Source organism: Leptinotarsa decemlineata, unplaced genomic scaffold (genome assembly GCF_025532065.1).
Source record: "Leptinotarsa decemlineata unplaced genomic scaffold, Ldec_3_MD MMD2_P_RNA_scaffold_2, whole genome shotgun sequence".
NCBI classification, from domain to species: Eukaryota; Metazoa; Arthropoda; class Insecta; order Coleoptera; family Chrysomelidae; genus Leptinotarsa; species Leptinotarsa decemlineata.
The window spans coordinates 23,267,794-23,279,112 of record NW_027412529.1 but is presented as its reverse complement, the minus strand read 5'-3'; the positions used below and the strand labels follow the sequence as shown (position 1 = coordinate 23,279,112).

Sequence of the window (11,319 nt, the reverse complement as noted above, 5' to 3'; positions counted from 1 at the left end):
GGGACCACGCGAAAAACCACTTTGAGTGGTTTTTCGTTTATCATTGTATAGGTGTGGTAGGGTATTTTCTCTTGATCGAGGATCCGAGTAATTCTCCTATAATCATCTATATTTTTAAGGTGGACTTTAATTCCATCTGTTGTGTTCACCGCCTGCAATATGGAGATGTTTTGTGCAGCAGCAATCGTGTTGAAAGCTTTCCACTTTTCTTTTGCGGGGATGGTTATGGGTGGAGGCTTATCCGCTTTTTTGCGTGTTTCTGCCCGGTCATTTTTCGAGGGGTCTGTTACTAGTTCTTCGTCGCCTACTTCCATTGAGTCAGGTGGCGGGACTTCTGTTTCCTTTATATTTGCCGACTCAGTTTTCTGAGTGGGCTTTTGAATTTGATCTACCAGTGCCACGCCCGGCTTTTGCGATAAGGCGGGTGTAGTTTTATTTGATTTTGGCTTATTGGTCCATTTAGTCTGGGATACACCGGGTTTTAACTGTTTGATTTGTTGAGCCTTTTCTGGCTTTTTTTCATTTTTTTTGGCTTTCTTCGCTCGACATAATATCGTTGCTATCCAGATCGCTGATGTCAGAGTCGGAGTCGATAAGATGATGAATTAGAGGTTTTTTGTTTCTCAAATTCAAGTCCATTGTCACAGCAAAGAGATATGCTTCCACTAGTTCGGTACTACTTATTTCATAGTATTCTATAATAGTTGATATTATAGCCAGACCTGCTTCTTTTGGCTTTTTACGAACTTTCGTAAAATTGAAAATCGTTTCTATAACTTGTTCCATCTCGAAAGATAGATGCTACACTTCGAAATTAGCACAACGAAAATTAGTCAACTTGACAGCTGTCTGACATTATTGAATATTGTCTACATGAAACTCGAGAGCCTCGTGCAAAGAAATAAAAACCAAAACGGAAATCATATTCTTTGTGTGACGTAAGTTAGTGATTAAGTGAGCAATAACAGATTTAACACTGGTTGCACAATAATAATTATTTAGTATACAAACTGAACATTGAGCAGAAACCTTTTTGATCTCTTGATCACAGAATGAATATGACTTATGGCACACATATGAAAAACTTATTTTCATTTTTGAATACAGTTTTTTTCATTTACATTAATGATTTTTCGTAATTATAGAATTCGTCAGCATAAATTATTGACGTCCCACAAAGACCCTTGGATACCAATTTTGAATGAAATCACATAATAATATCAAACCGTACCGCTTGTTCATCAAATCTAAGAATAAATCACAAATTTCTTCATCTGATTTAATGAAGCAAAGTTCATTACTTTGGAAAATAAGATTGATCATTGTTATTAGTTCATTTGAAATAATTTAATTTCAACCCAGTAAACCACGCGCTTTATTATAAAGCCATACATAAATAAAAATCTAGCGGGTGGTAGAAAAACTGACCCCATTTCCATAATCATTAATAACAAATCAGATTTCCGGTAGGAACTATTTGAACAGAATACATTTTCATCTGAAATTATTTATTTTATAAATATATAATATTCTTCCGATTATCAACTAAACCAACCGCCACTGTTTTATGGTCCACCTTACTTCAAATGTAAACAAATTCTCCATAACCTCTCATTACCCGCCACCCCCCTTGGCCATAAGTTCTACAGAAAAGGATAGTCCGATACCCGCTTCAAAATACATGTATTGTATTGGTATACCACCGTATGGGCATGGCAACTCTATATCTTATTATTACTCTGAGGGCTAAACCGCCCAGTCCGTACCAACATTGCCAAGTGTATCCAGTTCGTATTTTGCGGGAAATTCAAAATGTAACTCGGGAACTAGCTAATAAAAACGACTTTATAAAAATAAGAGTTTACCGCCAAACAAAAAACATACATATCGAAATGGCAATAATCAACAATATTGGTGGTCACTGAACTGATTTGTAAAAAATACTTCATGGGCGTGTAATAGGTTTTTTTGAATTGTTGTCAGTTCTTGTGGGGAGGTCCATTGAAATATTTTTATTCTAAACGCGTTTCTTTTTTGTTCATGTGAACCTAATTTGTGGATCAATGTATGGTTTAGAATGTATGGTTTATTTTTGGGTTTCAATTCATTATCCTTTTCTATCAATTTTGTGCATTTAGCTGAATTATTTATTATAGATAAATGCTGATGTATTTTATTGAAAGTGTCATCATCAAGCTGATAAAAATCTAAACCTCCTAACTTCATTATCAATTCTTTTGTTTGGTCTATTCTGCGTCCTATGTTTGATTCTTGATGTTTTTTTCACAGAGCTGATGAGCGTTCAAATGTCTCTATCAGTCGAATTAAAATGTTTTACTGTTTTTATAGATTTTTTATCGTTATATGGATATGTTTGCTCATAATTATTCTTTCTGTATAGAATTTGCACTCGCATAAAAACATATGATTACACACCTCACAGAACAAACATAATTATTCACAGCATTTCGATTCTAATATCTGGTGGCTAGTATGTGAACTATTTTGAATTTTGGAAATTTTTCAGTCATTACCAATTTTCAAAAATTGTATACTCTTCCCTATTTTTAATTGCTTCCTTGTGATTCTGAGATATCAGTCTTGTTTGTTTGATATGTTCACCCTTGCTCAATGTAATAATTCGTTCTACACTCTTGTCTCTTACATTTTTCAATACCATGTTTAAACTCTTGTCAAGGCGTTTTACTGTCTTTTTTTCCAAGTAGAAGTACTTGATTACTTTATCCATAGACTACCGACTCCAAATGCATATTTGTGTTAATGCTAGCTTCTTTTCTAAAACGGTAAGCCCATTTTTTGAAATTATGACTGTGGTATTAGAAATATACTCTCCAAAATATCTTCTGACTTCATTCTTGCACATATAACTCAAAGCATTATCCAAAGCTGAAACAAAGTTTGATTCAAAAGTTTTTTGTTGCAATATTTTCAGTATTTTGTAAATTTCTGAACGCTTATCCTTAGTGGAAATTTTATTCAAATTGCTCTGCCAAGCTCTGTCAACATGTCACGAGCAAAATAAGTGTTGTGGATAAGGCGGACCATTACCCCATACCATGCATTAAAAAACACATCTGACATCCATATCTGACATGAAAAATTCACAATGAATAACTCCTGAAATAAAACAACTATGAATACCAACCACCACCAAAACAAATTAATGTAAGATTGTACATACCAATGGTGTCCTTGATTGCTGAAAAAAAAAATACATTCTGCACTATGGTATCTTTTCTATTAGTGAACATTTCAGCTACTGGAAAACCATGGTGATATTCATCTAACACTACAATGGTTGTCTTTTCAAAATTATAGTCATTTAGGCCATGTGTACTATCAATGGTAATTGTAGATGGTAACTGTTTCATCATTAGTCTTTGAAATGTGTTCATTATTATCAAGCAAAAGTCTTCTTTTAAAATACTATGTACCTTTCCTTGCTCTTTGTACAATTAAATAGGATTTTCTTTGAGATTTTCACATTCCTTGAGCCACAGAAAAGGCATCATTCGAATCTCGCTTCCTATCTTTCAATTCAAGACCATAGCTTATTTTTATATTCATCAGATCCTTAGTAGTTAATAAATCTACTCTTTTCAAGTGTTCACCAATATTATCACGAGTGGATTTCAAGATTCTGTGAAAACGTTGATTATAGGTTAATGCTCTAGTAGAAGGTGAATAATTCAAAATTGATAAGTGAATATTTTAGATGCTATTTCACAGCTTAATCATAGGATTCATTCTGCAGAAATTTGGATAAGAATTGTTTATTAATAAGTCTCTGATAACAACATAAGTATAAAATATGATTACCTTTGAGGTGCAAGACCATTTGTTATCTTTGTGGCAACATTTTGTTTTTCAGTTTTTGGCAATCTAATATGTTGTATATCAAGCTTATGACTATAATGTACTTTTTGCCAGTCTACCAGAATTTTATTGTTTTCTTTAACAACTTTGATTTCACTTGTGCAAGAACTATTTATCTTACAAGATCCCTGGCTCTTCAATAATCTATGTCTTCGATTACTGTTGTCATTGAGAATATAACATACGACAGAGTGTATAAAAAATTCAATCAGCTCTTTTTGAGATATAAACTGTTTGAATTTCTTATTCTATCTCACCTTTTATCAAATTGCACTAATATAGGGTTAATATTTATTTTGATTTTCAAATATAGGTACCCTCTCTCAGCAGTTCCATGTCCATGTAGCATCTCTGTACCCAATCTCTATACCTTTACACTCAATAATCAAATTAGTACTCACTTGTTGTACTCCTGTTGCACTTGTAATACACTATTTCACCAATAGTAGGTACTAGCATTCCTAATAAGTGAAATGGCTATGAGAGAAAAAGAGAATTTTAAAAAAATGATAACAAACTTCAGTACTGATAAAATAAGTTAGGATATTTTGATTTGACCAAGTAAATCATAGATAAAAAAGTTTTGCACAACAGTTTCGACGAAAAAAGAAAGAAACAGATTTCGTGCTGATTTATGAATTCAGGTACAGCTTTTTCTCTTCGGAAAATTCATCTCACTTCAGTGGCTTCATAAATAAATGATTTTTATTAACTGGAATTTGTATCAGATAAGAATATTATATAGTATAATAGTTTTTGAGTAATTTTGCTTAGATATATTTTTTTTGCTCGTGCATTCCGCATAATATAATTACATGAAAATCCTAAAAATTCTAGACATAACTTTTATTCTTCAGCTTCACCACTCGTGAGGTTACACGATGTTGAGTAAGCGCAACCTGAGTGTTGGTGGGTTTTTCCTTCTCACCACTCGTGTTATTGCACGACCTTCAGTTTGACTTCGAACGATGATGACGTCATATGACGTGACTGTGGTGCATTTCCACCATAACTTGTGACGTTGCATGACCTTAAGTTCGGCCTTCATGGTTGACCTTGAACGGCGTATCATGATTGACAGTAGGGCAGTAGCAGCCCTATTCCTTTTAATATGATATAATTCACCATTTTCCTACACCGACACGATTTTTAAATTAATGAATGATGCCGCACCACTACTCTTGGCTCATATGACTTTGAGTCGCATACCTTTTTTCCTAATACTTAAAGTTCAGTCACAGTTACTAGTTCCGATATTCTGTGATTCGGTGGTTACAAGCCGAATAAGTCACTATCCAGGCTATAGAATTGACGACATCCATTAAGTTTTGTTGTTTTCAAAATAATTAACCTTCCCATCTATCAGAGGTATCATGAAATACATTTCTCCATCTACGACGTGATTCATGTTTCACACACGCACACACACCAAAACAAGTTGTTCTATTACGCCGGCAATGGCCTATTCGGGAATCGGCCCACTTTTATGGCTGCCCATTAAGGAAATTTTACATTTTGAATTATATAGGTATACCTATTGAGAGTTTATTTCTTAATGTGGAGATTTTTTTAATCTTCCTTGATCGTCCCCAGATACGAAATCATCGTAGACTGAAATCAATAATATATTCCGCCTATAACGGGAAGATGTGACTGTTCTAATATGAACATTATGGAAATACAACAAAAAATTAAATAATATATGACTTCAAATGATATGAACATAGTTGAAATCATATTCCGAAGCATCTCAAATGAAATGGAAGCGATTTCATCCTGAAATAATAACACTAACACTTGAATATTTAGGAAAAAGTGTTGACGACAAAGGTTATTATGTACAGGTTGAAAGTAATGTAGACAATGATATCAGGGTATATTCCTTGAATGATTTGCACAGTGAGCGCTAAACGAGTAAAAGATCTGATAAAGTCATAATAGGGACGCATAAGTTATCAGATTTATGAGGAAATATAACTGCTTTGATAATGGCTGTCAGTTTTATGGTATGACGTGACTAATGGCTAATACCGCAGACGTCGGTCTATGGCAGGGGTTCCCAATCTTTTGTAGCCTGCGGCGCAGTTACATGTTTAATATTTTTTCACGGCGCTCTGTCCTAGCTAACTATTTGAAGAATACAGTTGAAAGAAATAGGTACCTACAATAATAGTAGTTAGGTTAGGTTGATCGAAACGAAATCAAAACACCACTATGAAATTGACTTTTTTATTATAAAAGAATTTAAACTGAAAACAACAATTGAAGAAACGACGGAGAAGAGAAAACGACTGAAGAAAAAACAAAAATTAAATATGATATTTACTCAGTGAATTCAATGTGAACGATGAGCTTGGTGCTCTTTTCAAAGCGGGGAATAAGACTTGACACTGCTACTCTCATTCCTTGCTCCACATTGATCCTTGAGCGATATTATTTATTATTTATCACAGCTACAGCTGAAAATCAAGCTTCACATAGATATGATGTTGCAAACGGAATGAAAATTTTTAATGCTTTGGAAGTTAAATTTGGATATTCATTTTGAATCGATAAACAAAACTCGACCAAATCGACACTCGCGAATCTAGTTTTGAGGATGCTGTCGCAAGAGAGTTCAATGAGACTCTCATCATCTTGTGATGCAAATTATTGTGGACTTTGTGCATGGAAAGGATCTTGGATCCACGCAAATTTTTCAACATCATCATCTGCAAAGTACTTTGAAAACCATTCGGTGAGCTTCGCTAGGTGTTCCGTGAAAAGGGCGATCAAGTCTTGTGAGACAACCAGTTCATTTGATGCCGCATATTTATACAATTGCAGGAAGTAATCTTGACTGCCACCTTCATTCAACTTTTTTATCCACAACTGCAGTTTCTTTCTAAACGCCGCAATCCTCTCCAAAAGTTTCAAAATGTGCGTGTTGTTACTTTGCAAAGACAAATTCAAATTGTTTAATTTCTCAAATACATCGCATAAATATGCTAGTTTTAGCATAAAATCAGGTTCAGTGAAATATTTGATATTTTCTTGACGTTCTTGCTGTAAAAAAGTGCGAATTTCATCGCGTAATTCGAACACACGAAATAAAACATTTCCACGTAAAAGCCATCGTGAATTATAGTAATACAGCAGGGCTGTATGTACAGCTCCCATATCTGTGCATAGTTTTTTAAAAATTCTGGCCTTTGGAGGCCTAGTTTCTATGTAGTTTACCGCACTAATTACACATTCCAGTACTTGGTTCAGTTCAAAGCTCATTGATTTTGAAGCCAGAGCTTCCCTATGAATGATGCAATGGGTCCACATCGCATTCGGCGCTTTTTTACGAATAAGCGCTTGAATTCCCCCATACTTGCCAGACATGGATCGAGCACCATCAGTAGGTACATACACCGATACACTTTCCCCAATTCAAACCATTTTCTGTAATAAACTTGTCTAAAATTTCAAACAAGTCTTGGGCTTTCGCACTACCGGTAATGTTTTTGCAGAATAGAAGATCTTCGACAATAGTATTGTCAGCCAGAAAGCGTACGTAGCAAATAAGATGTGCATCATCGTTACTGTCAGTAGCCTCGTCAAGTTGCAAACCAAAATCCTTACTTTTAATTTTTTCTATTAATTGGTAATTGAGATCCTCAGCAATGTCATGGATTCTTCGACTGATAGTATTGTTAGATAAGGGTATTTCGGAAATTAATTTTTCAGCTGACTCTCCCACCATAATATTCACCATGTCGGGAGCAGCCGGTAGAATAAGCTCTTCTGCAATAGTATGAGGCTTTTTGCATTTTGCCACCCTGTATGCCACCTTGAACGATGCTAACAGTGCGTTTTTAGGTACCGAAGCCTGCTGAGTGAATACGTTTTTCGTTTTATTTAAATTTTGTAATTTCCGGTGAAAAAAAATCACGCGATTTATCAGTCATAGTTGGATGAATTGTCTCGGGATGTCGCTTTAACTTACTTGGAAGCATACTTTCGGATTATAGTATTTTCATACAAAGCACACACTGCTGTTTTTCTTCATTGTTTACTTCTATTGAAGTAAAACCAAAGTTCAAATAGCTATCATCGTATTTACGATATTTCCGCTTCTTTGCTTCCCCGCCGCCACTAGTAGATGCTTTATCACTTATCATTTGAACTGCCGGCTTGTTTATTTAATAAAAATTTGTTCATTTTGTGTGAGGTATTTGAAGAAAAATAAAGCGAAACAAAACAACAACAAACAAAACGTCCGTCGCGGGGCACACGATAGGACTATAGGTAAATAAACGGGCATTACGATGCGAGCGCGGGCGGGTCAAGACGTGGGAGGGGTAGAGTATCAACGGTGTTGAAGCGCGTAGGTACTTTTTGGCGAGTGAACGACGCGACGCGACGGCGAAAAAAGATTTCTACGACGATATGTTCGTTTCCGATGCGAACACTCAAAAAGGGTATCCGATAATTTTGTGGTGTCCAATAATTAGAGGATCGACTTACGGCGCCCTTCTTTACTTTCTACGGCGCACCAGGGCGCCGCGGCGCACACTTAGGGAACCCCTGGTCTATGGTATTAGCCACTGGCTTCATTATAGATCCTAAAGTACGAGTATGTACTCATCTAAACAGACAAAGTCCAGAGTAATTAAATTCAGGATCGGAACGTTTTTATCATTGCCCTTATGTCTGATTTTTCATCTATTCAATGTCACGGAACATTTATAATTTTATCACATAGTTCACATTATTTCAATATAATAATTATAATTAATTTTGATTGTTATACATTTTTCATTTGAAGTTGAAGCTTCACTGTCTCCCAACTCCTTTTACTAAAACTATGTACCAAAAAATCCCGCTTATAATGGAAAAGGTTTCCGTACTTTTAGAAATGTTGAGCCTTTAAAACCAGCAATGAACAGGCACACAACTTTATTATCTATCAATCTAATAGTAGCTTGAATCAGTTTACAGTTTTGTACTTTCAAGTTGTACCTTCTTTTTTGTTATTTTCATTCTGGCAATCATCAGAGCATATTATTCATTCAGAGTATTAAACATATATGTAACAAGAACTAAATGCCTATTTTTCGCCTAGTTACTTTCAATCTGATTACTTTGAAGGATCGTAGGCCATCGAAAAAACTCTTAATTCTTGACTGTGAAGTTGGTCCTGCTCTTTAATTTTGAACTACCTATTTCAAAGTTATCCTTTCATTCTCCGCTATTAAGCCAGGAGCTTGCGGTTGGCTCAAATCTTGAAAGTATAATATATACATCTGAAGTACAATTGATATCGATTTATCTTAGTCTACCGTAGTACTGATACTTGATTTTTCACCCTGCATCTACTTGATTTCCTCAACCTCATAGTTCTTCTCTCGTTTCATATTGCCTCTTAGAATTTGCATTAGCAACCAATTTTTCAGGAATTTACTAGATTCCTTCAACTTCAAGGTTTTTCGTTTTCCCGATTTCATTTGTTTGTATGTGGATATCGGTCAAATTTATAACATTAAATGAAATCATCATATACAGATGGAAGGCACTTATCTTTAATGAATTGCTTTCAAATTATACGGGTAGGTAATGTCATTTCATAGAAGTTGATTTCTTTATCCAGCCAGAAATTATGTGAAGAACGCTACACTACTTTAAAAATTAAAGCTAAAAAGTATTACGAATCATTTTAGTCTCAGTATAAATGTTGACATTGAACAAAAAAAGGTCAAGGATTATTGAATATTTTTATAATGAATTAACAGCAGAATTACACTTAACTTGCTTTCAATATTGTAAGTTCTTTATCGCTGTCCTCGTGTAATGTGATTCAAGGACATGTTGCATCATATCAATATGAGGGGGTCCAGTTCCGACATCAGTCAACTACTTATACACGTTAATATTGTATATAACTAGATCCCTACAGCTTTTTGAATTTTCTTAAGTTTCTACATTTTTCTGTAATCTGTCTAGGTATTGTCGGTATGGTCGGTCGGTAGCCAAGCGGTTTGGCGTGGGTGCTTTGTTCACTCACTCGAATTGACTGCCGTGTTGGTCGGTGGTTCAAGCCCTAGTCTGAACGATCGATCTTCACTTGCTACCGTCCAACCCGTGTTAGGAATCACACGTTAAAAGATAAGACCCCGTTAATACTTAGCTCGCACAAGTTTCGACTTCTGAGGGTTGTCGTTCGTAGGGGTGCGACAGCTGGTTAACGAAAAAAACAGATTGTACTGTCTGGTCATTTAGCTAGCCTAACATAAAAGTTCTCAATGAATATTTGTTCATCTTTATCTTGTTAATACTTGTAATCTGTCACTTGATTCTTTGTGTCTATTTGTGTTGATGTTGATTGCGTTTTTCTTAATTACACCCTTACCTGTATTTTTTTCATTAACTGCATGTTGGAAAAAAAAATTCGTTGGTAGGTTGTGGAATCCTACAGTCTGTCAAAGATGACACTGCATTTTTTGTGTGTTATTTTAATCCTAATTCCCGTACTTTGAGCAAAGATCTTTTCGAACTTGAGTTTTTTTTTTCAAAAACTTCCCGTGTGTTTTCTTCAGTGATTTTATTATTTCTGTGAATTCCCGTAGAAATAATACACTGAAGTTCCACACTGTCACCCTTATATTTCAAACAGCAACTGACTAACGCACTACATTCAACAAACTATACTCTATCGAGGAACAAACAATGAATGAATAATCATTCCTAATTCCCTATCGCTACCACTATTTCCTTACATAACTCATGAATACTCAGACTATAAAAAAGGAAACAATATGTCACCGAATTTATCTTCACAGACATTTGCCTCCATCGACAATAATACGAATTTTTTTAGATTGTTGAGTGAAGACAAGAAGAAAGTTTAGTCTTCTTGGAGTGAAGATTGGTTTTTCTTCAGGAAAGTGAAATGCGGCCTCATAGAAAAAAATATGGTCGAAAGTAATTTTTTCCTAGTGGTACTTTATAGGAGGTGTCCTCATTTTCAATTGACATATGTGGTGCATATAGCGGGCACTGCCATGTAATTGTTTGAATTCATGGTCCAATGATACTGAATCGTTGTGAAAAATAAACAGTTTGAACATATGTAACTAACGTTACTGCAGTTTAGTCCCATGAGGACATTTTCAAAATAATACAATAAACGTTAGTTACAAATGAAAGTGATAAAAAACACGGAGTTTGATTTCTCATGATGATCTCCTACCACGTAATAACGGCTACATTCATCAATTTATTGTTTTCAATACTATACAGAACGAGATTTATCAGTTATTTAAGAACATAGTGAATATGCCAGGAGACACGACAATGCCCCCATATTCGAATAATAATGTCGTATTGTATAGCAACTCGGTACTCGCTTGGCTTATTAACGAGAGGATTTTATTTGCTGTTTCACCCATTCATCAT

The 11,319-nt window shown here is 34.9% G+C and overlaps 1 protein-coding gene across 1 annotated transcript; it reads right to left on the bottom strand.

Annotated features, from left to right (window-relative positions):
* Positions 1-6,546: 6,546 nt before the first annotated feature.
* LOC141484775 (protein FAM200B-like) lies at positions 6,547-7,266 on the bottom strand. Its single transcript, XM_074180134.1, has one exon. It carries the CDS (start codon positions 7,264-7,266, stop codon positions 6,547-6,549), a length of 720 nt encoding a protein of 239 aa, XP_074036235.1.
* Between the last annotated feature and the right edge of the window lie 4,053 nt (positions 7,267-11,319).

Excerpts from the sequence above, each read along its gene's own strand:
- LOC141484775 (XM_074180134.1), bottom strand. The coding sequence starts at position 7,266 with ATGTCTGGCAAGTATGGGGGAATTCAAGCGCTTATTCGTAAAAAAGCG.